This window comes from Polyodon spathula, chromosome 40 (genome assembly GCF_017654505.1).
Source record: "Polyodon spathula isolate WHYD16114869_AA chromosome 40, ASM1765450v1, whole genome shotgun sequence".
Lineage (NCBI taxonomy): Eukaryota > Metazoa > Chordata > Actinopteri > Acipenseriformes > Polyodontidae > Polyodon > Polyodon spathula.
The window spans coordinates 458,876-485,816 of record NC_054573.1 but is presented as its reverse complement, the minus strand read 5'-3'; the positions used below and the strand labels follow the sequence as shown (position 1 = coordinate 485,816).

Sequence of the window (26,941 nt, the reverse complement as noted above, 5' to 3'; positions counted from 1 at the left end):
ATGACTTTAAAAGGCCACACATGCAATTCATTTAAAATAGCAAAGGGAAAAGGAACACACAGCCACACATGGTAAAATTCATGAGACTTTTCAGAAGTTGTTTAAAATGCTTGATTAAAGCACAAAGTGGTCTAACATTTTCACACGAGTGCCTATTGTTTCTATATCACTGATTACCGACGGTAAATGGAAATTCTCACAGCCAGAGGTTTTCATGCACTTAGGTATATACAGGATATAGCATAACTCTCGAGGTGTTCCAATAAATGTGCACATTGCTATATAATCAGCAGCGGATATACAAGGTTGGTTTCTCAAACCATTTGATTCGCTGATCACTACATTTGCTATGCAGATGTGCAGACAGGCACAATCGTGTTTTGGTAAAGCCTGAAATCCCTAGTTAACATGGAGTCATATGGCAACCCTAGATGCGCATGGGGAGTCCCATTTATGGAATTGATTTGTTAAGTACAATCAATTTAAAAATACTGCATTTTAATTCCTTTAGATTGGGTGGGCTAAATTAGTTTGTTGTGAACCTTCTATAAAATACCCATCTCCCAAAATAAACACCAAAAAAATAGAGAGAATAAAATCTACTTTTATTGTGTGCGTTCTGTTCGATCCTTTCTTCATTGACCATTATTTGTAAGGTTTACCAACTACTCCAGCAAAAACATACTAAGAGTGATTTTCTGAAGGGAGTGGGGAAGTATATTAGTGTTGCACAGTGAAGCACTGGGACCTTCCTGTGCAACACTAAAATGCTTCCCAACCTCACTTTAGAAAACAAAAAATCGTTGAGGAGTCTTTTCAGAAGCTTAAAGAGCCAGTAAGCCTGGTGAATAATGAAAACAACATTAGAGAATGATAGAGAATACTCACAATATTAATCAGATACATTATAAAATATTAAACACAATGTTATCCCTTTAAGTTTAAGCTTGGTGTGGTTGAATGTGGTGCCAGGCTTAGCTGTAACAGAACCGTGTATGTGGTGGTAAAATATAGAGCAAATCTTTCAGTCATACTGCATTGGTAGTGAATGAATCATGTTTGGATTTGCAATTATACTTAAAATGTGTTTTATAGACAGAATGGGTACTTTTTGACTATATTTGGGTTTTCAAATTAAAATCTATAAATAATAATCAAATTTAAGACAAACAGACCATGTACAAAGTAAGAGATTAAACTGGATATGGACATCATGTTGTCGTGCTGCTTTCAGGTACTGGTTAGGGTGCTTCATGACTTCATTTTAATATCTGCGCTATGTTTAAATATATATACTGCATATATAAATGGTAACTGGTGAGACAGATTGGCACTAAACGCTGTGGATTGCTGTCCCTTAATAAAAAGGAAATACTACTAAATTCAATGGATCTCAAGATATAGCTAAGCAAGGGGTCTGCTGAGTGGGGTAAAGACAGGCAACAAAGCACCCAACCCCAGCCATTCTGCATGCAGTGTGGAGGAAGGGGTAAACAGGTCTGAGCCTAAACTTGAAAGCCAATGGTATTTGCTGAGAAAAAACTAAAATCCTTTATAGGACAGAATGCAATTACAATGATACGACAGCTAGAGCCTTAGCAACCCAATACAATATCATAAATAACAGGTTTCTATTGCACTAGTATAAATTTGATCCAGCTCCGATTGCCAGACTACTGTTAAAAGTCTGTTGCCAGGTAGGTTGTATTGCGGGTTTAATAGGATGCGGACTGTCATTTTCCAGGCAATGCTTGAGAATGCTTTTACTGTAGTGAATGGAGTTTTAAGACATGAAATAAAGGCGGCAGTATTTTCTGGGATCATCACTTTTTAAGGCTTCCAATTTGAATTGCATACCAGCCTGTGGAAGCATGTGTTAATAGTGAACTTTAGACTTGCTGTGCAGCAGGCTGGGTGCAACACTCTTTTACTGTACACTGCCACAATACAAATCAACTGCAATCTCTTGCCAGCACAGCTGATTCCCAGACTAAAGGAGTTCGACTGCATATCTATCAAAATAGCTTGTGCAACAACTGCAGTCCCAGATACAGCCCGAAACAGTTTTCGGAGTGCCTGTGTGTCTCTCCTGCCTGAGGCACGAGGTCTACAGAAGAGCAGGGAAAGGGCGACTGTTTTTCCATTTGCAGGAGCTCCATTCAGGTGCCCTGTGGAAGCGTGGCATTCAGAGAATGCTGACTCTCTCTGTAAGGCCGTGCAGGTCGCTGTCGTCTGAGTCCTCGCTGGAAGCTGGCTGAGCTACGATGAGGTGCGCTGGGTAGGGGAGAGTGTGGTCCTGGGCAAACTGTTGCCAGCGGTTGTCGTCGCTCTCATGGGTGATGTAGCGCCCACCCATCTTGCTCTCCAGTTCCCGTAGGTCTAGCCATGTCTGGTAGTCCTAGCAGAGAAAGACAAACACAGGAAACATTCATATTACTCTGTATTGGAGTATATGTCATACTCAGGGCACTGAAGGTCACTGGCTATCTTCCTATCCCACTGGTCAATTGTCTTTACACCCAGGAACTCGAGAGCAGGTATCACCCCTGGATGATAGAGACCAGCCTTGCAGGTGTCTGCATGAACTCTACAGGCTCCTGGATCCTCTGTAGTGCAATGAAGAGAAACAGACCCTGAGTGGACACACTGGAGTGCCAGAGACAACGCATCGCTCCGTCTGGCACCCCCAGCGGAGACCAGTGACTTCCGACAGCCAAGACGTGAACCTGAACTCCCTTGACTGGAGGACTCTACATTACCTGGCCATGCATTTAACCAGGTGAGCCACTCAGGGACCCCACATTTAACATTCACCTGCATAAAGTGGTGACAGTGACCCTCTTTTCCACGACATGAATTTCTCTGTGTGTAAACATGTGCAATCTGTGTAGGGCTTTGCATGCAGGTGACAAACTTAGCTAGGTATTTATTTATATGACGAAGGAAATGAAAAGGACACCCAATTGCATGGTGGTTTTGTGAAATGACACTTCAAATTCAAATTAACTGTTCTTTTTTTCTCTCTCTCACACCTTTGTGTGTGTATATAGACAAACATACGCACAAGTGTCACGAGGTGGAGCAGAGGACCGGTTTGTGGTTAAGGCCTGAGAACTGTACAGAATATGTAGTTTTGATATGAACCTCTAAACACACCAATACATGTCTTTAAACTGTGCTCATAGCATGCATGCATGGCATCGCAGATCTAGACTTATACACATGTAGTTAGAATAACAATTACTGCCATACGCAAAGTAAAAAAAAACCTTTTAAGAGGCTTCGGGCCTCTCCTGTTTTAAGGAATGTTTTTAGGGACTGTTTAGTTCAGGACCCTTTTTTTAAAGATCATTTTGATTATTCAGTTGTTGAAAATGTCACAGGATTTAAATGCGACGAGGAAGCGGTGTCTAGCCCCAGCACTTTGGATATAAAGCCAGGTGTTTAATTCAAAGCATTTAAAAAGATCAGCACTCATTTAAACCAATGTCACACGCTCTTTATCCAACTTGGTACCACTAAGACAGAACATATAGTGCTGTGTCTACATTTTAAACCAGTTGCAACAACATAGATTTACATAGTACTTACTTAGTAAACACATGTGTACTTACACAGTTACAATGTACTTAAAGTGTAAATCTTTTTCCATGATACAACCCTAACACTTTTCCTGATACAACTGTGTACTTACATTTATAGGCAAAAAGACTAACACATAAAGTACAGTGTATAGCTATGCATAATAATTAGGGGTTCACACCAATAAAAAACACATGGGAACTTCCAGATTGTTTTTAAGACCATCAGTACATTTTTAACAGGAAAGCGTTTTTCATCCAGGCAGTGATGGTGCATATTATCTGGATGTGACCCAAACCTGCCTAATCTCCAGATTTTGTAATGAGTTTCATGGTCTCTGGGATCTGTCATTGATCTCCGGGTAACTGAGGTTAAAGTTATATACCAGGACCTACCTACCTATATATATAGCGCTATCACTGGCTGCTTCAAAGCGATGGGTGGAATCATCAGGTTCATAACAATCATTTTCTTGAAACAGCCAATGAGAACAGGGATCTTGGTTTAGCTGTCCATTCAGAGAAGAGGGATGTAGTTGCTTAGTTTGGCCCTCTCACAACGACACAAACCTTCTCTCCTGTGTATGTGGATGAGTGTGTGTGGGTCATGTGCCTGGCGCTGGAATCTAGCTCCTAGCTCCAAATTTGCACCCTGATCCTTGACTTCCCAATTGTTTGAACTGTCGAAGGCGGAGCTAGACAGCGACTTGGATGATGCCCCCCAATTTTTGTTGGGTACCAAACCATTTCTGCAGGTACTCAAGCGAGTTATAGAAGTTATCTGAACCCCTGATAATAACATTGTAATTATGTGTAAGGACACATGCATTTACTGACTAACTACTGTGTAAATACAACGGAATTACAGACACAATATAAAGTGTTGCCCCAGTGGCTAGAAAAAAAAAAAACGATGTGCTTGATGCAGTTCAGTTACAGCTGTCAGTTAACTCGCATTTCTACCTGCTAGAAGCTCAATGTCACCTCCTGATGGTAGCAGCAGTTAGTGCAAGTCTATATACAACTCGAGAGTAGGCTTGCCATTGATTTATAGTAACTGCAACCAGATTTGTCACCAAGTATTAACACTTTTAGTGAATCTATAAACTTTGCTACATATCTCTCCCTTGCTTTACACAATGACAATACCATCTGTTATACAGAGAGATGACTGGAAGAAAATGGGCAGCTCTGTTTCCAAAAAAGCAGACAAGAACTTGGAAACCTGCGCTGTACAAAAGTTGAACTGTTTACCCTAAAACCAGCAGGAAAATAAGGTTAAGGCTAATGCAGTGACTGGTAATCAGGACAACCAGGTTAGCACCAGAGGTGTGTGTTCTTACCTGCAGCCAGGTGTGACTGAGGGACTTGTCTACGCTGTAGCGCTTTCTCATCTTCACCTGAAGCAGGTTGTTGATCAGGTCGATAGCTGTGGGAGGAAACACAAAGCAAATCAGAAACAACAACAAATGAGAGAATAGAAATCAATAAATAGCAGAATACTGAACAGGTAAAAGCAGCTCTCCTGATAAAGTTTTGAGTGATCAACTCTCCAATTTAGACGCCATGCGAGTAAAATGTATTTAAAATACAAGGTTACCTTGAAGGCATGAGTACTTTCAATCTTTTGTCTCTCTTTACTTTCCACCTCTCTCAGCTGTTTAGTCCCACTTAATAATATCATAGTCCAGGAAGTTTCTCCTCTCTGCTGCATTCACTGAGGTCCCTCCCACCAGTACTGGACTCTTCTAGACTCTACAGCTAATTTCTGTAAATCTTCCTTTTATCAGCCTCTTGTGCAAGCGAGTGGATTCAGACCTACTTTTTATTTAATTATCTATCTATCTATCTATCTATCTATCTATCTATCTATCTATCTAGCTAGCTAGCTAGCTATGTGACCAGTAAGTCTGGGTTTTCAATAGCTAGCTAGCTATTGAAAACCCAGGCTTATTGGTCACATGTTTCTGACAATTCCCAGTCAGGCTACAGTTAGCTGTCCTGGCATTCTAGGATCCACAGCAACCACATGCAGAGCATTTTACCCAAACGACAACTGTGATGCCCGCAGGAACCAACAAAAGTACAAGAAGCCTGATAACATGCAAACCTCAAGCGGACAAGCAAAACTGCTCTGCGAATTCTTTACGCGGTCAATTGAAATGTCATTCGGAATTCAGGTTTTTTCAATGCGTCAAACAGCCAGCGCGCAGCTGGCGCTGGGCACTTGTGAAGCAGCTGGTTGACAGTGCAGTACCTTCAGGGGAGATGGTTTTCCATGGGTTGGGAGGATACATGAAGGCTGCGTTGTGGATCTGGTCATTGATGTCCTCGTCCTCATTGAAAGGGAAGGTGCCGCTCAAGCTCACATACATGATCACCCCCACAGACCACATGTCCAGGGAGCGGTTGTACCCCTGGTTCAGGAGGACCTCTGGGGCGAGGTACGCAGGTGTGCCCACCACAGAGCGCCGAAACGACTTCTCACCGATGATCCGGGCGAAGCCGAAATCACACAGCTTCACCTGAGCACGGGGGGGGGGGGACAGATGGCTTAAACAACAAGCACACTCATGTTCTAGGGTCAGCATTAAAAAAAATAGGGACTCTTAGGCATGGATTGTGTCCACCAGCCTGGTAGACTCGATTTTGCAACAATCTGTACTAAAAAAACTTCATACTGTACACTCAAACCTCACTGATGTTTTGGATTGCATTTTGCTACATTCCAATAAACTCTCAATGTTATATGATTTGTCTGTGTGTACGTTTTACCCAAATGCCTTTTTTTATGATGTTGGTATTAATTCTTTATTGCTTTCATGCTTTTATTTAATGAAGGTATTTTTTGTGGCTATTCAGGGTTGAGTTTCGTTATACCTGAGGAAAGGGGTCAGCCGAGGCCAGCAGGACATTTTCTGGCTTGAGGTCGCAGTGCACAATGTTCTTGAAGTGGAGGTTTCTCAGCGCTGCTAGAATCTGTCCGGAGGAGAAAACAACAGTGAGAAGAAAAGTTACCCCCAACAAGCCTAAAAAAAAAAAAAAAAAAAGCAATTTGGCTTAAATGTGGTTGTTTTTTTTTTTTTTCACAAAACCAGCTCTGCAGCAAAGTCTTAGTGTTTATATGTGCACATTGTCATATTCAATATATTTTCGAAAATATATGTCCACTGTATAGCATTGTCTTTAAAATAGACAGTAACACTTTACATTAAGTGTTTCTAATTACACTGTATTTACATTGTAGTTACTTAGTAAATGCATGTGTGCTTGCACATAATTACAATGTTACTATGCATAGTTACAATGTACTTAATGTATTTACTAAGTCACTGCTACGTACCTGTGTAATGAGGAACTTGGTGAGTCTCTCAGGAAGACGTCCTCTCTCACTGGACAAGATCATCTCCAGCATGTCGCCATGTAGCCTCTCCATGACAACGAAGACCTTCTCCGGAGTCTCGAACATGCACTCCAGGTTCACAATGCCAGAGTGACGCAGGCTCTGTGCGGGAGGGAGAGAAGGGGGAACTGTGATGGACACAGTAGTGACTCCAGCCAAACACACACACCGGAGACTGGAGAATCACTGCAGAGTCTCCACAAGACTGTAAGAGTAATTGTAGCCAACAAACGCTGACCTTACACTGAGCACTTCCATTGGCTACGTATGTCTCAAAATGTGTAGTTTCGAAAGAAACACACATAGAAAACATGCATTTGCATTTTAAGAAACAGACATCTGGTACTACATTACATCAAAGAAAGTTCTCAGTTTGCTTGCCTTGCCTTCCAGGAAATCTGTTACTGCTTTACTTCCTGGATTATTTCACCCCAGCAGTGTCTTCTAGGTTAAGGCATATTATTGGCTGTAACTCATGTCAGTCAGTAGGGGAGGCGGGTGTTTGGTTCATGACTGGAAAGAAGCCACTGAAGGGGTGGGAACAATTTCACACGGCAAGAGAATTGACCAAGCAAATGCGGCAGTGACTCAAAGCATGGCTTGCTGATAGAGATTTCATTAACCAAGCGTGATACCCTTTTCAAAGGAAAATACAAGTTTACTAGAACATGTTTTTCATTTATAACGAATGGAAGTCCACAACCTGCAAGAACTATTTTGTTTACATTATTGCCACAACACTGTGTGTAAGAGGCTGGAGACCCCCACCTCCTGCTTCTCTCTTTCCAGCCCTCTTCCTGTCTCGTTACCTGTAAGATGGCCACTTCGTTCCTAAGCTGGCTCTCCTGTTTGGTCGGGAATCTCAGTTTGTCGATAACCTTCACCGCCACGTCCCTCCCAGTTTTCCGATGTTTCCCTTCAGAAAATATAAAAAAAAAAACGGTTCATTTTCAAAAGTCTTGAATACTGTACAAAGTGTAGAAATGTATTCTAAAGCTGGGTAACGCTTGATCCATACCCTTAGAATAACAGTTTTGATCAACCCACTACAAAAAAAAATACATTACCGCACTTGAGAAGGTACAACTAGGCTGATCCCAGGACTTAATGGCATGAGAGAAAGAGGCAATTTAGCTGAAGGTTTTAAAATCCTAAATGAGATAACGTTAACCAAAGTCACTACTTCAAACATAGCCTGAGAATATAAACGAGTAAAAGCAAGTTTGGAACGGAAGAGTTATAAATACATGGAGTAGCCTATCAGTGCCTTGTAAAGCAGTAGGAACATTAACTGGCTTACCTCCGTACACCACTCCAAACTGGCCTGAGCCCAGCACATCATCAGCAAATATCTGGTAGACCGTTCCAATATCCTACAGGAGGCAACAGCAGAATCATCACCGATTTACAGCCGCTGCTGTGCACCCAATTAAACATGGGCTCTCGAGGTTTGAACTCGCATCCTTCCCATGGAAAAGCTCTAAACCAGGGCTATTACAAAAGGGCGCACTGAGATGCACAATATGATTCATAAACAAATTCACATACAAAAAAAAAATGATTCTACAGAATCTACTGTACTGTGTTCTATAGTATGTTTGCGGAATCCATGAAATTCTATGGTACCTGCTGTAGACCCAGTGTTGTAGTGTACTACAGGGTTGCAATACAGTACTGTACTCTAGTATATAAAGTATGTACAGGAATCAAAAGTTGTGCATTTTTATTTTGAAATAAGAAATGCGAATCAGCTGAACTTTAAAACAATCCCAACTCTCTTAAATGATTCATACAGGTAATAATATTCACATACCTCACAGGTCTCAAAGTTATTAACAACATATTTTTTATTTTAAATGAAGTACGATAACTCGGCTGCATTCAGACCTGGCCACCCTTCCTTCACTCACCACGTTCTCCTGAATCTGGCTGTTGGACACAGATATACTGACTGAGGCTTGTCCTGCAAAATGAAAACCGTGCCGTTAATGTACACAAAGAGAGTGCAGACAGAGAGACATGCAAACACATAGACTGAAAAAAAATGCGACAGTATATTTCATGCTACCATTCAATTTAAAAGGGATATCCTTAAATTAAAAGTGTTACATTTAATACTGAAGTGGCAATCTTTGCATTTACTGCAAATCTATTGTGTGACAATATATTCTTTATTGCTGATATGAATTCCACCTAACTACCATAGAGGGGTGGGGCCGAACATGAATAATGTATGTAGGAGTGGGGCTTATCAATACACCTGCTGGATACTCACTGTGAGGGGCGTGTCCTTGTGGAGTGGGTGCATCCTGGAAGATGACTGGCATGAGGGCCTCGCGAATGACATTCTCCCAGACTTTGGCTACCTCCCTGCCCACTCCGCTGTTAGGCACGATGCTATTGGGGGAGCCCGGGCTGATGACGTGCTCTTCCCCGACGAAGTAGCGCATGCTGCCGGTGACGATCTCGAAGCAGTGGGGACTGGTTCCTGCGGGGACCAGACTGAAATTCTGCGCAGCCTCAACAGACAGAATCTCTGATAGTGGGATTTCCTGTGGGGAACAACACCTGTTACTGAAAACATTTGAACATACATGTACATTATACAGCAACACCACAATGCCAGTACAGTAAACTGAGCACAAGTTAGATCAATCCGGATACAATGTTACTGCAACCAGACACACGATATGAATTGGTTGTCAATACTATAATAGTAATAGCAAGTGTTTAAACTTCTAATGACCGCCCTTCTGTTCAGATGTCCGGGTTTTTTGTACCTGACAAGTCACTCACAAGTACACACATTAATCCACACTGAAATTGGTTTATTTCCTAATTCTCAGCAATACATTCCAATTCTGGAATGTTTCTATACTGGTTAAGGATGAGATGTACTGTATTTTCACTGCATTAGGATGTCAAGAGTTCCACCAGCTAAAATGAATGGAATTATTTCATTAGTTCACCAGTCGGGGAGTAAGGGAAGTTCGTACCTTGTAATACTTGCTGGTCGTGTCATTCTGAAACAGGATGAGGCATTTGCAGTCGAGCCTCCAGTAGTGATGCTTCCGCTGGTGTGGTGGGGACAGAGGTCAGAGGTCAGGAGGGATCAGGGGGGGTTGAGCAAGAGCCAAACTAGCCAGGAAGGAAGGAAGGAAGGAAGGAAGGAAGGAAGGAAGGAAAGAAATGAGGGGAGTGACAGGAAAGTAGCTGGAAGAAAAAAAAGAAAAAAAGTCAGAGCAAGGAAAAGAGAGAAATGAAAGAACAAAAGAAATTCGTACTGAATTGTACAGAATGTATTTAAAAGGTATATAAACAGTAAAAAAAATTAAAACACCACTAAAAACTAAAATTAAATTGATGTTTTCTTTTTTTTTTTTTTTTACTGTCTATCTTTTCACTTAATCTTGCAATGATTCTGAGTGGTTCTTATTGCGATCTCTCAAATATATATTTTGGTATTATTATTTATTTTATAGGTCTGTGTTAAGTAGCTGGCCTGGGTTCAACAGCAGCTCTTCATTTCAGCGTCAAACATGTTCTCCACGACTTCATCGCGTGGGAGACGCCCTGGTGAGTCTCTGGGCCGAGGAATGGGGAATCTGTTATACATCGAGCTTGTTTTTGGCAGAGGTTTTTACCAGTGTGTCCTTGCTGTTGTAATGCACCATCCAGCCTTCTTTGATGGTGGCGCTGGACTTGCGTGTGGTCTGCCGTATCGACTGCACCACCCTCATCAGAGGAATGTAACCAATGGGACTGAGGAGACACAGAGATACACAGAGAGACACAGCTAACCCTCGGCTTTCAAATACAAGCACTAGACTCACTGCTGTTCATCTGCTCACCAGCAGGGGAAGAAAAAAAAAAAAAAAAAAAAAGAGAAAACCTTCACAGAACTCCTGAATTAAAATAATCCAACACCCTTAACAAATAGTCCTTCGTTAATGGTAGTTAGGGTTTTTTTTTCTGTAGCTGCTTAGTATTGAAAGTTGTAACAAAATCTGTTGAAATGCCCCATCTTGTGTGGAGTTCTATTTCCTAGACAGGTTTCTGCTGGTACATTTCCCAGATCTTTATACAGGCCTGCAGAATCAAAAGTTCTTGCTCTTTATGCAAAGTTGACAATCAGGCCCTTAATAAGAGCTGTGATTCACGCAGCGATCTGCATGACATGAATTGTCAGAATGTGATTATAGGAATTTTGGTCACACTTTATTTTAAGGTCCACCTGTTAACCACACATGTTAACACATATTGTTTTTTTTTATCTGTTAACTATTAGTTAATATATAACAGGCCAGCTAGAACTGCAAACACCAGAGCCCTGTGGATGATCAATAAAAAGAACCCTAATCTGTGTTTAAATTCCCATCTGTCTGTGTGGTAAAGAGCTCCCCACTATCCCACTCCCACACCTCTCCACTCCACCGGCTCCGTTGGGATTGTCCTCTGGGAAGTGAGATCCCGGGATGATTCCGGAATCATCCGAGTCGTCCATGAAAGAGGCCTTGTCTCCGTCACTGTACTCGCTGGAAAACTCCATCGGCATCTCAGCATCCACACTGGGGCTCAGCAGATCTGAGGAGAGAGGAGACGATCAAACCCTAAACAGAGGGCAAGCCACAGCCCACAAACCCTGAATAGATGCACAGCTTTGCCAAGCACTACAATCAAATCATCTTCATTTATGCAATTATCTGCAGCCCCTGTATATTTACGTATTAGTGATACATGGGTGCACAGAATTACAATGTTATTCTTCATGGTTTCAATGTACTTGATGTGCACATGCCGGACAGGTGCAAGTACAGAACTGTATCAGAAGAGGGCTAAATTGAGTTTAGTCCTTTACAGATGAACTACATTGTAACTGTGCATAATAACATTGTAATTATGTGTAAGTACACATGCATTTACTAAGTAACTACCCAATTGTTTGAGACACAATGTAAAGTGTTACCACACAGCCAAACTCAAAAGGAAGGTGGGAAACTTGACTTCTTAGTCAAAGTCACAAAGTAACTTTTATGCTTCAGGATTAAACAAGTTTAAAATCGTTCAACCTCCGACACAGCGGGAATGTTATTAACCAATTGGAGAAGCAATCTTAAGAAGCCACCCTGTTATAATGGCAACATGTATTTGTGTATGCGACTGTATGCTGGCAGCATCTGTGCATGTAAAAGACTGTGAGAAATACTGAACATGAATTAAAATTGGCCTGAACACACTTTTAATATTTAGCCTGCATATACAAATCATGGTCGGTAAAATTCTCAACTTTTAACACTTGGCTAACATATCAAATTCTAAACTATTAACTCTTAATCCCTCTATAATATTATTATTTTAAATAAATCCATCATTTTTCAAATGCAGTACATATTTTGTACATGAAACATAATCTAGTTACACAATGAAAGTAGCTTTTGTCATTTGAAAAATGTTTGGGTTCAGTTAAAAGTTGAACCTGTCCTAGCTAGTCCCCTTAAACAGAAGCAGCCTATAGTAAGTGTGGAGGGTAAACAACCCAGTGACTCAACATACCCCCGTTTATTAAAGGCTCCCCCAAGCAGTCATTTGGAACCTTCAAAGCACAGCGCTTGTGACAGTTGAACTTGCAGTCTGGAAGGAAAGAAGAAAATGAAACAAAGCCATGCACTGACATACCCATCCACTACCAGCATCTAACAGAGTGGCAATCACATACACAGCAATGTACCAATGATGTGAGGGTTTCACACAAACATACCGGTTTCAAGTGAAGCAAACTGAAGGAAGTTTTTACCGGATTTGCAACCCTGGTCAAATTTTAAAACAAAAGCACATATCAGATCTTAGTTTAGGGATTTTCAAAGCAGGCTCATCTTAGTACGTAGGTAGTTAAGTGTCTCTTACAGAGATGTAAGGTCAGTTGCAGCATTTCCAGCGTACGCCTTATAAACTAAACACAGGAAATGACAGAGCAGCCATCTGTTCAGACTGAGACCCTCAGCGGTGCTGCTTGTGTGCTCTTACCCTTGCACTGCAAGCCTTGTCTGAACAGGCCCTTGAGAAGCTTCTTGCAGAACTGACAGACAGTGGGGCGCGTGTAAGAGTGTGTGACAAAGGTGTGCGGGACCTTCACTTTGGACAGGAGCATTTTATCCAGCTGGATGGGACGTCCGGAGTAGAACCGGCGGGCCTGATTGCTCACCTCACTGGGGGTCCGAGGCTGGGGCCGGGAGGGGCAGGAGGAGAGAGAAGTTCAGTTAAATCTCGGTTACTTTATCATCCTTAAAAGGAATTTGTCAGCAGTCATTCTTGTTATTAATGAAATACCTACAGCAGTGTTGTTTAAGATGCCTGATTAAATCACAACGTGGTCTAACATTTTCACACACGAGTGCCTATTGTTTCTATATCACCGATTACTGACTCATAATTGAAATTCTCCCGCTCATGCATGTAAGCATATAAAGGAAATCAATGACAAATCTTGAGGTGTTTTAATTCATTTGCACACTACTGCATTTTCGGCGTGATCCTTACGACGGTTGACCTTGGGGTTGCTGGTTGTGCCAGTGTTTAAAACAGCTTGCACAGTCTGCAATACCTGCTTCTGCCATTAGGTGGGGGTATTGCAACACTAACAGCTGGAAAAACAAAGACGATTAACTTCATCAGCACACAACCCAACTTGCTCTGAAAAAGTTGAAGGACATAAAGCTACATTTTAATAATATTTTAATCCTATTTTATCCTCCCGTCTCCTTATTTTTATGATATTTGCCATCAGAGTTTTGTAATATTGAAATCTTTGTCAATTTCCTCTATTGCTTTATAGCTGGTTGCCATCTGGCTTGTAGACCGGAGACACACGGTGATATTGTAACCTTTGGGGTATAGAAACAGTAGGCACAATATCTATCTGCACACAGTAGGGAGACAAAGACTTGAGAGCTACTGCCAATACTGTATTGTCTATAATAAAAGCTCAAGTCCGTATATTACACCAATATAGCAGAAGCATAAAAAAACCACCATAATGCATCTGTGTAAGGATGAAAGTACATGCATCCACCTGTGAACAAAAAAATATATATTACATATATAGCTCAGGGGAAGGCTCAGTGGTCATCCTCTGATCCCACGACCGAGCCTCTTCTACACCCAGAAACTCGAGAGCGGGTGTCGGCGAAATACCGGCTTCTGGAGGACAAAGGCCAGCCCTGCATTTGTCCGCCTGAGCACACAGGGGACCTGGCCAGCAGCGTCCACTGTAGCGCGAGGAGGAGAAACAGTCCCTAACCCACGGGAGCGCCAGAGCCACGGCGACAGGTCCTTTCAGAGTCTCCGGCAAAGACCTTCTATTTCCCATAACCAGGAACCTGCGCTCCCCTGACTATGACTCACCCTGCATACCACGCGGCCGTGCTTTTACTGGAGACCCAGCAGAGGGAATATTAAGCATAGCTTTTGACTCTCACCATGGTGTCCTCTATAGCGATAATGGGAGTGATGGACTCAGTAGTGGACAGACGCAGGGATGGAGTGCTGGTCAGGGACGTGCTGGACAGACGTCTCTTGCGTGCTCCACTACAGTTGTTGGGAATGCTGAAAGCACAGCGCTTGTGGTAGTTCAGCCCACAGCCTGCAGGGGGAGACAGAGAGCCAGTGAAGGGTTCATTCAGTTGAATGTGCACAGAAACCGTAAACATGGCCTATACCACGTGCCTGTGCTAAAGAACACCTATATTATGAACCTTTGCCATTCAATGAAATCAATGGGCATAGAAGGTAAACTAGAAGAGATTAAACATTGAACATGGAATTATATTGCAGTTTAAAAATCGAGCAGGATTGGGCAACCCTGCATTACAGCCACCTGGCATTGGCGCTACAGCACTGCCCTCTAGTGGACACAAGGGTACTCACCGTCACACTTGAGCCCCTGCCGCACCAGTCCGAATAGCATCTCCCCGCAGTGATCGCAGAACGCCGGCGCGCGGTACGAGTGCACATTGAGCGCGTGCGGGCGAATCTGGAAGTCCTCAAACGTGGCAGCAGCTGCAAGGGAAAGACGTCAAACAGACTGCATTCTCAACACTGCAGCGCTCAGATTCATACGCAACTCAGCCACAGCACAAATCCAATCCAAACAACGCAAATATACCCTAAACCTTGCAGTTAGCGGTAACACTTTATATCAAGTGTCTCTAATTGCTGTGTATATGCATGTGTACTCCTTAATCATAATTACAGTGTTATTACGCATAGTTACAATGTACTTAATGGAAAAATCTTCTTGCACAAAGCCTTCAAATACAACAGAAAACAAATAATAAAATAAAATTTAAAAAAAGCAGGTGCCCGAATAGTCCAAGAAATACATTTTATTTGAAAGGTAAACTGTCTATAAATAAATAAATAAATAAATAGGTTTTAAACAAAAGACAAAACAATAAAAAGGTGTTTTTTTTAAAAGTCTTAAAGTCTTCAGTTACAAGCAGACTAGACCCTTCTCACGGAAGTTGACAAAAAAAAAAAAAACATTTTTTGTAAAGCCCCTTGTGCAGATGGCTGGTGATAGTCGTGGGAGGTGAATGGGGGGGGGGGGGGGGGGGGGGTGGGGGTCTTTATCAGAGTCCCCTGGGTTCTCTCATGGTCCAATATAGAAGGGGACTCCCCCCAGATTTCATAAACAACAATATAACCCTTCCTCTTTTATAATGTTGAGGAAAGCACAGCACCAACTGCTGCACTGGCAGAAAACGGAAACAAAAATGCTGTAATCTTTCTGGTCCAGATTTAATTTAAAGATTTGCAGGCGAGGCTGTGATTTAAAGCAAAGTAAATCGTAAAATACTGTCAGATGTTATGCAGATTTGAAAGAAAGACCCTGCAAACCTGCACTTCCAGACAAGACATCCGCTACTGCGCAAACCTGCACTTCCAGACAAGAAATCCGCTACTGCGCAAACCTGCACTTCCAGACAAGACATCCGCTACTGCGCAAACCTGCACTTCCAGACAAGACTCCGCTACTGCGCAAACCTGCACTTCCAGACAAGACATCCGCTACTGCGCAAACCTGCACTTCCAGACAAGACATCCGCTACTGCGCAAACCTGCACTTCCAGACAAGACATCCGCTACTGCGCAAACCTGCACTTCCAGACAAGACATCCGCTACTGCGCAAACCTGCACTTCCAGACAAGACATCCGCTACTGCGCAAACCTGCACTTCCAGACAAGACATCCGCTACTGCGCAAACCTGCACTTCCAGACAAGACATCCGCTACTGCGCAAACCTGCACTTCCAGACAAGACATCCGCTACTGCGCAAACCTGCACTTCCAGACAAGACATCCGCTACTGCGCAAACCTGCACTTCCAGACAAGACATCCGCTACTGCGCAAACCTGCACTTCCAGACAAGACATCCGCTACTGCGCAAACCTGCACTTCCAGACAAGACATCCGCTACTGCGCAAACCTGCACTTCCAGACAAGACATCCGCTACTGCGCAAACCTGCACTTCCAGACAAGACCGCTACTGCGCAAACCTGCACTTCCAGACAAGACATCCGCTACTGCGCAAACCTGCACTTCCAGACAAGACATCCGCTACTGCGCAAACCTGCACTTCCAGACAAGACATCCGCTACTGCGCAAACCTGCACTTCCAGACAAGACATCCGCACTGCGCAAACCTGCACTTCCAGACAAGACATCCGCTACTGCGCAAACCTGCACTTCCAGACAAGACATCCGCTACTGCGCAAACCTGCACTTCCAGACAAGACAAGACATCCGCTACTGCGCAAACCTGCACTTCCAGACAAGACATCCGCTACTGCGCAAACCTGCACTTCCAGACAAGACATCCGCTACTGCAAACCTGCACTTCCAGACAAGACATCCGCTACTGCGCAAACCTCACTTCCAGACAAGACATCCGCTACTGCGCAAACCTGCACTTCCAGACAAGACACTGCGCAAACCTACTTCCAGCAAGACAACTGCGCAAACCTGCACTTCCAGACAAGACATCCGCTACTGCGCAAACCTGCACTTCCAGACAAGACATCCGCTACTGCGCAAAACCTGCACTTCCAGACAAGACATCCGCTACTTGCCAGACAAGACATCCGCTACTGCGCAAACCTGCACTTCCAGACAAGACATCCGCTACTGCGCAAACCTGCACTTCCAGACAAGACATCCGCTACTGCGCAAACCTGCACTTCCAGACAAGACATCCGCTACTGCGCAAACCTGCACTTCCAGACAAGACATCCGCTACTGCGCAAACCTGCAAGACAAGACCTGCACTTCCAGACAAGACATCCGCTACTGCGCAAACACTGACACTTCCGCAGACAAGACATCCGCTACTGCGCAAACCTGCACTTCCAGACAAGACATCCGCTACTGCGCAAACCTGCACTTCCAGACAAGACATCCGCTACTGCGCAAACCTGCACTTCCAGACAAGACATCCGCTACTGCGCAAACCTGCACTTCCAGACAAGACATCCGCTACTGCGCAAACCTGCACTTCCAGACAAGACATCCGCTACTGCGCAAACCTGCACTTCCAGACAAGACATCCGCTACTGCGCAAACCTGCACTTCCAGACAAGACATCCGCTACTGCGCTAGGTTAAAGAAAGTACTCATTTTGCTTGCCTTGTCCACCAGGAAGTCTGGTACTGCTTTACCTCATTTCAAACCAGCAGTGTCTAAGGGGTCAAAGCATGTTACTGGGGACGGAGGATGTCAGTCCTTAGCAGACAAAGCATGCATGTCCCTCCCCCAGGTTTTGCAAAAAGCTTTACAGCAACGTGGCCCAGTTCAGTCTGACACAGGAGAACTGTACTGTTTTCAGTTGTTTTGAGTGTTCAAATGCATCGACTATCGTCCAGAACCCTTGCCAACCCAGAGTCGCAGCTGTGGTGAAGCTCATTCAGGGTTAGACGTGCTTAGGGAATAGATGGGAAGCAGACGTACCAGACAGCACCACCTCAACGAGGTCTCCTTCGTGGATGTCCGACACAGTTTTGACCAGCTGGAGAATGTTATTTGTTCCGGGGTCATGTTTGAACAGCAGGATCTTATCGTAAATCCCATAGAAGCCGCATTCAGGAAACTGCGGAAAAGAAAACACATTATTATACTCATGGGCTTGACAGCCTCCGTTACCTGTTTTATAACGAGTCAGACTGTCTATAGCGGCCGCTCTGAAGAACATTCATTTTAAAAGGGTTTATAGAAGATGGGAATTTGAAAGCGACTGGCAAGCATGAAATATTTCCAATGAAGGCTGTTGCACCTTTGATGCAACTACCAGTAATGTATCTGCAAAAACGAGTCGATTGCAGCACTTAGAGATTTTATGACTAAAAAATGTAAACAATTGCACACCCACGCTTATACATAGAAACAATAAAAATGTGACAGTAGACAAGTTCATTTGTGTAACTATACCTCTATGGAAATGTTACAGTTGTCTTAGCTAATGTATGTGTGTTGCTTTTAAATTCATGGTTTCATTTTCAGTTTCAGTCATCATATCCTGGTGACTTTTTAAAACTTAGAAGCGCCACTGTGGCCTGATGAGTTTTCTGAATCATGTCAAGCCTTCAAGTATGCCTGCAAGCACACAGTGTAACCATTAACCTCGTTGTCTTTTTAATACCTTTTTCAAATCAATTTCCCATTCCATTTTAATCCATTCCAACTCGTCACTGACAGTCCTGCGTATCTCCCAAGTTAGAGAGTCTATCCTTTTCATAGAACTGTTATAATAGGGGCTGGTGCGCGCTCCCATTCTCTGTCCCCAGTTCTGTCACATGCGCAAAGAATAACTGCGTGAACCATCTGCAACTGAATTCTTTGTACCAAATTGCCTGACTATTTCTCTAATTAATTCTGTCTCTTTGTTAAGTCATTTATTGATAATTTGCTAGTGGATGTATAAAACACAGAAGCCTAACACAAAAACAGAAATACTTTTTATTTTCTTTTTTTTTTTTAAATAAAAGTATTCTACAACTTAGCATTTAATGTTTTGCAGGTAAGCATTTAAATATTTCGGAGCATTTGTTGTATAACAGCTAGAGAAAATGAGCAGTTTTGAATGTGACAAAACAGAAATATATTTTCAGGTAAAAAGCAGAACACCTAGTTTAGGTTAAAAAAAGAAATAAAAAAAACAGAAATGAAATACGCAAACAACAAGGTAACACACAGTCAGATTGGGTGTTCCCAGTTTCTCTGCGAAAATAAGGGAACCTATGCCAAAATCAGACCGGCTGACGTCAGCCCTCGGCCAGGTGTGGAAACCAAAACTAAAACTTCCTCTCACACACAACCAGGATAATGAACTTGGAGGTGTATTGTTGGAGGTTGGAGAAGTACAGTAGCATTGCGCTGTGCACTCAATCCCACAACATGATACCCTTCCCCACAATCAGCCCTTGCTGGAAGAGTTAGTAAGCAGGGCAAATAACAAAGCCAAAACAATAGGTCATTTTACACAAGTCACATAATAGAACATTAAAACAGGCAAGTAGGGTTTCTGTTTTATTTGGGAATTTTCCATTCCCTAATTTTCCATTAAGGAAAGTTTCTAGAGAGCTCCCTGGGTTACCGTGGTTACCTAGGAGTGAAGTCAGGCCTGGCCTCCCTGTTGCCTGATGTGGTGTGTTACATCTCCAAATAAACAAACCGCGTTCAACAGATAGGCCACAGCCTGAAGAGAACTATTCTTGACTTTGTTCTTGAAAGTAATTCTTTGACAAAACCGTCCCGGCTTTTTAAAGGAAGAGGGTGTTGCTGATATTGGCTCATTCCGAGGGAAGTGACTCTCCCAGACAATTTACTAGAAGCAACTCTCAAGCATGTCACTGTTCCATGGTTTGACTGGCTTGATACCAAGTATCACTTCATTAAACTAAAACTACAAAAAATAATTAAAAAAAAAAAGAAAAGAAAATCTATTGTATTAGCCAGCATGTTTGCCTGCTTGGGTTATTTTATTTCTCAGAAATAGTCTTGGTAAAATACTTTGAATCGTCCATAAAGGTGTTTTTGGCTTGAAAAATAAAGATTGTGGAGCACAGTGTCATGTAGACAGCATGCCCTGGATTGAAAGTCATAATCTGATGAGAGTCTTTTGTGGTTTTCTGTACTTTAAACTTGACAAGTCAAGGTGTTCTATGGCAAAACCGAAATACCTTTGAGCAGAGATCTGAAGACTCCCTTAATAGACAACAGACAATATTTGTTAGTTTGTCTTGTTCGAACAGACACTGGACCGCTGCGTTAATTCAGGAGAACATCTTAAAATCTCGAACAAGACAGTTATTTACCATTGAATCAAAAGCTAAAGACAGGCTGCCTAGTTTTATTATATTTTGACAAGATGAAGATTGTATCACTTTGGTCATTATCATTCTCATTACCAACCCACCACTGCAAAAAAAGAAAGAAAGAAAAATAAACGTTGTAATAATAATAGTCTTTATTTTTTACATAGAGCCTTTCATAGCGGAGCCCCATCACACAGCGCTTTACAAGAGACTAGGGTGTGTGAACTATGCATCAGCTGCAGAGTCACTTACAACAACGTCTCACCCCAAAGACGCAGGACAAGGAGGTGAAGTGACTCGCTCAGGGTCACACAGAGACCTGTTTCTTTAAAGACTGGACCACACTGTCTTATAGAAAAGTATTCTGATGTTTAAAGTAGCACACAATAACACAAACGACGTGTTTGTTTACCGGATTTTGACGTATAAATAAATAAACCACTGAATTATAACGGGTATTGTAATAAACACAGCAAGCCTATTTGTTCTATTAAGCTTCCATTCTCCTTACTCCCTGCTTGTTGTGGACATTTGATCTCAGTTCCTTTGAAAGGATTTTCCAAAGGTTTTAGTGCTATAATAAAAAAATAAAAGTGTTTACTTTTTGATATTTTGTTTTTGCAGGATGTCTCTTTAAAATAAAAAAAGGGCAGGGAGCCTGAGACAACACAGCCAGCAAACCTGATCTCCTGACAGCGAGGAAGTACAGTAGCTGTTACAGTTCTTCCTGTTTTTAGATACACAGTCAGTGTGATGCAGGCAGTCCCTCACATTTACTATCTTCAAAATAACACCAGTGAACCGGGGCAAGGGCTCCACCTCCTAGGTACAGAAAACCTGAACGGAAGGCAGTTGATAAAAGTTTAGGCTCTCCAGAATTCCTATAGTCATCCAATGGGTAACACTGATAATATTACTATTATAGTGCAGACGACCAACTGTTGCAGTGCGCCCCCTTCAGTAATATTACCTTGATTGTTCTAACCTGGGTTCAGTGGACAGCGCTGGCATTGCAGTGTTGCTGTATAATCTACATGGACGTGGAAGCATAATCTGTGATCCCATTAAAAAGCGGGATCTTTTAGTGTCCCGGGAGGGTATATTGAAATCCCGGGACACCTTCCTCAAAACCGGGCTGATCCAGGGAAACCAGGGTCAGATGGCAACCCTAAGGGGGGAAGGGGGGGGGCAGTAGAGTGAGTACAGCACAGTACAGTGGGCTAATTCGTAAGTCTTTCCCTGGACCTACAATGAGGTTTGAGGGACGAATTTAGTGGTTCATTTGTCAGCACTGAAATCGTCAGTCTGCTCTGCCCAGGACTGAATGGCGAGTAGGTCAGGATTGAGGTGCGGTTTGAAGCTTGAATAGAGGTCAGGAAACCCACCTGCCGGTTCTTGCAGACCATGGCTTGAAACTCACATACTCCCACTAGCCCTGCACCCAGTCCTGAGCTTCAGAACTTCAATTATATTATTTAGCCAGGAGTTTGATGCTATATAAATAGTTCCTCCCTTCTTATGCACTTTTATATTAATTTATACAGAAGATTTACCCATTGAGATGAAGCCTCATTTACAAAGGGGGGTCCTGTTAGACAATAAAACAATTACAATACAAGCAACACAATAAATACATGTGTGCTTCAAACTTAGTCAGCAGCCTACACACAAGAACAACACAGATTAAACATGTGATCTATATGTTAACAAGGACTACAGGACACACAACAGCAAGAGGCTCTAAGCAGTTCTCAAATACGGCAAAGGAGAGCACGTCAACTTCTTTCTTCAACCTATAAAGTAAAAACAGAGTTCCACATTTTTGAGAGCCAATAGGCGAAAGACATTTTTCCCCAAATGTGTGCGAAGCCTTGGGCCTGCCAGGAGTTCCAGTTCTATTGTATTTATTTAAACTGCATGGCTAGCCAACATTCTCTATGCAAGTATAAACAAGTTTAATCTTAAAAGTTTAAAATGTTTATGAAATTAAACAGAATCCAGCACCCCTAAAGTGGAACAAATAGGAATTTGGTCCGGACACCGAGTTCAAATTTATTTTCAAAGTTGTTCAAATACCCGGGGGGGGGGGGGGGGGGGGGGGGCGGTTTCCTGAAAGTAAAGAAAGTTGAACTCAGTAATTAATAAAGCTTTCTCCATTCCCAAGTTCAACGGCCTTGAGAGATTCTACTGTCCTTGTTTATATACCCAAGAGTCTTTTCAAATCCATTAAAAACCTTCCATAGGACACAACAAGAGCCACAGTGTGAAACTGAAAGACTTGTGTATGAATTCAGAGCAATACCTTTGCCAGACTGGGTGCTCACTGTTTAAAATAAAGGATTGAAGGAGGCTTCCTGGAAAAGACCGTGTCGGGTTTCCTCAAACAGAAACCCCGTTTGGAATAAAGAAAGCCTCTCATTTAGCTTTTTAGCCTATATTTGAACATTAAATGAGGTGCATTTAAAATAATTAGAAACTTTAAACCACATTTATAGAATGAATGTGAAATGGAAAAGTGCTTGGAAGTAAAACGTTAAGCATTTGCTTTAGAGTACTGGAATTCCAGTATGAACGGACGCATTGTGATTTCTCCCTTGACCCAGTGACTGGCTTAGTATGCACAAGAACCACTCCACACATCCCCTCTCTTGAGAGGCTGGAACCCAGACTGCAGCCCCTGGCTCAAGCACTGCGGCAAGGCCCACAGAGACCTCCATTCAGACTGGCATCCACCCAAGACGAGGTCATCTGTTTATTTTACAGAGAGAGGGCCCCGGCTCTTTCTCAAACTCAGAGTTCTCTTTGAAAAATCCCTGTTGGTGCATCATTTATAACACTCCAGCAAGGTTAACTATTAAACACTTCATTTGAAACACTAAAGACATATAAATTCAAGGGGGGAAAAAAAAAAATGTTTTCAATGTTTTCAGTGTTCTGAAGTGTTTGTCTGTTTTTTCCAAGTCATTTTTTAAACACATAAACACTTATGGAGTTTTGCTCATTTTGCTTCATAACGTCAAATGAAACCTGCTGATTAATGTTACATATACTTGACGAAAAACTGACAAAATTGAAAAATGTGACATTTGAAAACGTAACATGAAATACTACTGTACTATGATCATGGCTTCCCGTAGACTTTTTGCAACATAATTTTGTAGTTTCTTTCATGACATGTTAAATAAATTATGTCTAAAAAGTTATTATTAATTATTATTATTATTATTATTATTATTATTATTATTATTATTATTATTATTATTATTATGTCTCAGTCCTAAAATTCGAGGCGATGCAAAACTTTTGGCAATAGCTGTACACACACACACTTACATAACATGCTCAGCAGGTGTTATTTGGCTATAGTGAAACACAGAATTTGTGCCAGAGCAGTGATGCTTGTTGTTTGCACGCAACAGAGCACCGTTTGAGTGCAATGGATTTGAATAAGCCACTGGATGGAACGTTACTGTTAGTTCAAACCATAACCAAATCAATGCGCAAATAGAGGCAACTGCAGTGTGATATGCAAACACACACACACACTTAGTTATCTGCTAGCATGCTTTGAGGGGGGACAGATCCCATATAAGCTTGTGTGCAAGTCAAGTAGACAAATGGCTTGGCTAGTGCTTCAGTGTACTCAGAGTACTGAGTTGGCCTGACTTAGTTTTTGTTTTTTTATATATATAAGCTTTACTATACCCTGCATTTTCATATTGCGTTTTGAAGTAAAGTATTAAGAACAGTAGAGATCTAAGATGCATATAAAACCCCTGACAGGGTTTACAGAAGCTAGATTCATTTAAAATTGTAGACAACACGCTGTTGACTAAAACATTACAGAAGATTTTTAAAAATCGACTTATTTTTTCTTGGACTAGTTTATCCAGATCCTACACCAGTCTACTGAACCAGTACGACCAGCTGGAAACCAGCAACCCATCAGCACACACCAGTCTGAGCCGCTGTGTAAAGCTGGCAACATTAACCTGCATCAGTACCACACAAGATTAAACTGACAGCTTTTAATTAAGCTGCAAATCATTTGTTCACATGTTTCCTTATAACAAACACGTTTGCCGTCTGGTAACTTTTACTTGCTCGCTTATTAATACAAATTTCATCTGACAAGTTTGCTTACTATACCAGAATCTAAGTCATTAATGTAGACTAGGAAGAGCAGTACTCCACTGGTTACCTTTGTCTATTTTGAGGTTTCTTCTCTAATCAGTACTTTCTGTTTTCTACATGTTAACCCTTCATTTTTAATAAATAAATATGACTCCACTGTACCTTCCACTGTGTCTTTTCTCTGGTATTTACTGTGTCAAATTAATAGTAAAAAATAGGTTTACAGTTTGTTGCTTTAAGCTCAGCACTAGATAACTCTGCAGTTGCTCTATTCAATAGGTGCAGTGTTTTATGTGGAAACTAGTTACAAGACTGCCATACTGAAAGAGTGATGTCAAGCTGTATAGGCATGTCACTTACTGGTGGATAGAAAAGAACAACTCTTCCATTGCTAGATGGGAGAAATAAAGACCCATTCACACTGTATCTGCACTATACTGAGCGATGTAAAAACAACAGGCTTATTAAAGCAGAAGGATCGAATTGCATTGCTCTGTGTTAATCACTAGAAAGCACAGAAGGAAAGCGCACTGCCAATCTCTATTTCACATGTACTTCTAATTAATACAGTGGGCACCTCAGACGGTTCTCACGCAGTGCGACCACTAATGGACACAAATGACATATATTGAGCTGCACATGTGAATACAGTATAATTGTAAATCTCGAAAAACAACTCACTTCTAAATCTTTTGTAGTCATCTTTGTATTACTTTAGTATAAATACATGTCAATTTGGATTCATATGTTGTTTTTTTCTGACTTTATGTGAACGAAAAGACACACATTTGCCCATTTTCCCATTGGAAATAGTGATATTTCAAAATATCACTGTCCTGGTCACAAAAGCAAAGTTTGTGGGGAATAATAGCTATTTTCTATACTTTTGAGGCATAAGCAATTAGGAAATAACACTTACTACCCAGGAACAAAAATTATGTTACACAGTGTAGTTACATCATAAAAAGTGTAACTTTAAAGCATGTGTTACATTGAGACCAAGCTTTGAAAGATCAAATGCAGGAAGACACACGTTTGCATGAACTGAATCTGAAGAACTTCTTTCTAGTGTTGCATTTGGAGTACAATAATTCCCTCAAATGCATTACAGTTTCTGAAATCTTCCTCATTTATGGGATTGTGGTTTTAGTAGAAACACTTAAACAAGTTTAAAACCTACATAGCCAAGTCCAGTTAACAAACATTACTGCCATTGCCTTCAACAGTGTAATCAAATAAAAGCCTAATTATTATTTTAAAATGAAATAAATAAAAAATGGTACACAACTGAGGATATAATAATTAATCTCCTCTTAAAAAAAAAAAAAAACATCAAAAAATGTTTTACAGGAATTTCATTGTACAAAGAGAAGGAAATGTAATGCCTTTTATTGGACTAGCTACACAATAATTAACCACAAGCTTTCAAGACCTCACAGGTCTCTTCTTCAGGTGAAAGTAGGAAGAGATTTCATTTTTTTGTGTTGTAAAGTGTTTATACTAATTATACTGCTGTCAAAATAATTACCCTTTTTGTTGTATAACGTATCCCCTACAGTCACAATTTCATTTAAAATAGTTTGTGTGAATGCTATAGGGTTTATCTTGTCAAATTAAAAAAAAAAAAAGCCAGCCAGGAAACAAGAAGTATGCATACAGTGATCAAAGGGGATATATAAAACACATTTAAAAAGGTTCCTGCTACCAAAACTAGTGAAACAAAACACTAAACAGTTTGTAAACATCACAGCTCAAAACACAACAACCAAAATGCAAATATTACCTTACCTTCTGGTCCACGATAGAACAGGCGAGTTGCTTGACATGAGCCAGGTCAGCGGATAATGGCAGCAGTACAGACTCCCTTGTAAGTCCGATTTGAATGATGAAAGACACCCCAGCAGGAGTGGCGATAGAGGGGGACATGAGCCCACCTGCTCCTGCCCCAAATTCAGCACCCAAACACCCGGGACCAACACACACCCCAGGTGGCTCCATCACAGAGCCAGCCAGGGAGGGTCCAGCCGAGAAGTAGATAGGGCTAGGTAAGGAAGAGGCTGCAGAGAGGCTGAGACTGGCTGACACATTCATCCCTAAACCCTGGGCAGGAGTTCAGGGGGTGTGGGAGAGCCAGGGGCCAACCTGGGCTTCACGCAGGAATACCAAGAGAAAAGCAGCTTTAAAAAACAAACAAAAAAATGAAACACATGAAGTCTTTAGTTTGTTCAAAACAAAACAAAACAAAATAAATAAATAAAGCACCAGTTCTTGGTCTCAGAGAAGTCCAGAAATAAAGTTAGTTGCACTCTAATACTACTTCAGAAAAAAAAATATATATATATATACATAAAAGTAACAAAATGGCCTCCTGATTGTTAAGCAGGAAACTGAAGAGTGAGCCTGGTTTAGCTTGCTTTGCAGGCAGCCTTTAATTTCTCTTTGTGTGTGTGTGTGTG

General features: G+C 41.7%; 1 protein-coding gene across 1 annotated transcript; it reads right to left on the bottom strand.

Annotated features, from left to right (window-relative positions):
• Positions 1-584: 584 nt before the first annotated feature.
• Positions 585-26,941, bottom strand: LOC121304907 (serine/threonine-protein kinase D2-like). Its single transcript, XM_041236329.1, has 18 exons — positions 26,274-26,941; positions 17,989-18,127; positions 14,908-15,039; positions 14,460-14,623; positions 13,009-13,204; positions 12,538-12,615; positions 11,406-11,568; positions 10,629-10,746; positions 9,981-10,058; positions 9,260-9,536; positions 8,895-8,947; positions 8,285-8,357; positions 7,794-7,900; positions 6,925-7,086; positions 6,462-6,560; positions 5,839-6,106; positions 4,925-5,010; positions 585-2,398 (listed from the first exon to the last, which is right to left on the bottom strand). Exons 1-18 carry the CDS (start codon positions 26,574-26,576, stop codon positions 2,186-2,188), a joined length of 2,709 nt encoding a protein of 902 aa, XP_041092263.1. The 5' UTR covers positions 26,577-26,941; the 3' UTR covers positions 585-2,185.

Coding starts and splice junctions, on each gene's coding strand:
- LOC121304907 (XM_041236329.1), bottom strand. CDS start 26,576: ATGAATGTGTCAGCCAGTCTCAGCCTCTCTGCAGCCTCTTCCTTACCT. Junction 6,107..6,461: donor CGGCTGACCCCTTTCCTCAG/GTATAACGAAAC, acceptor CCCCGTGCTCAG/GTGAAGCTGTGTGATTTCGG. Junction 5,011..5,838: donor GAAAACCATCTCCCCTGAAG/GTACTGCACTGT, acceptor TTCCTCCCACAG/CTATCGACCTGATCAACAAC.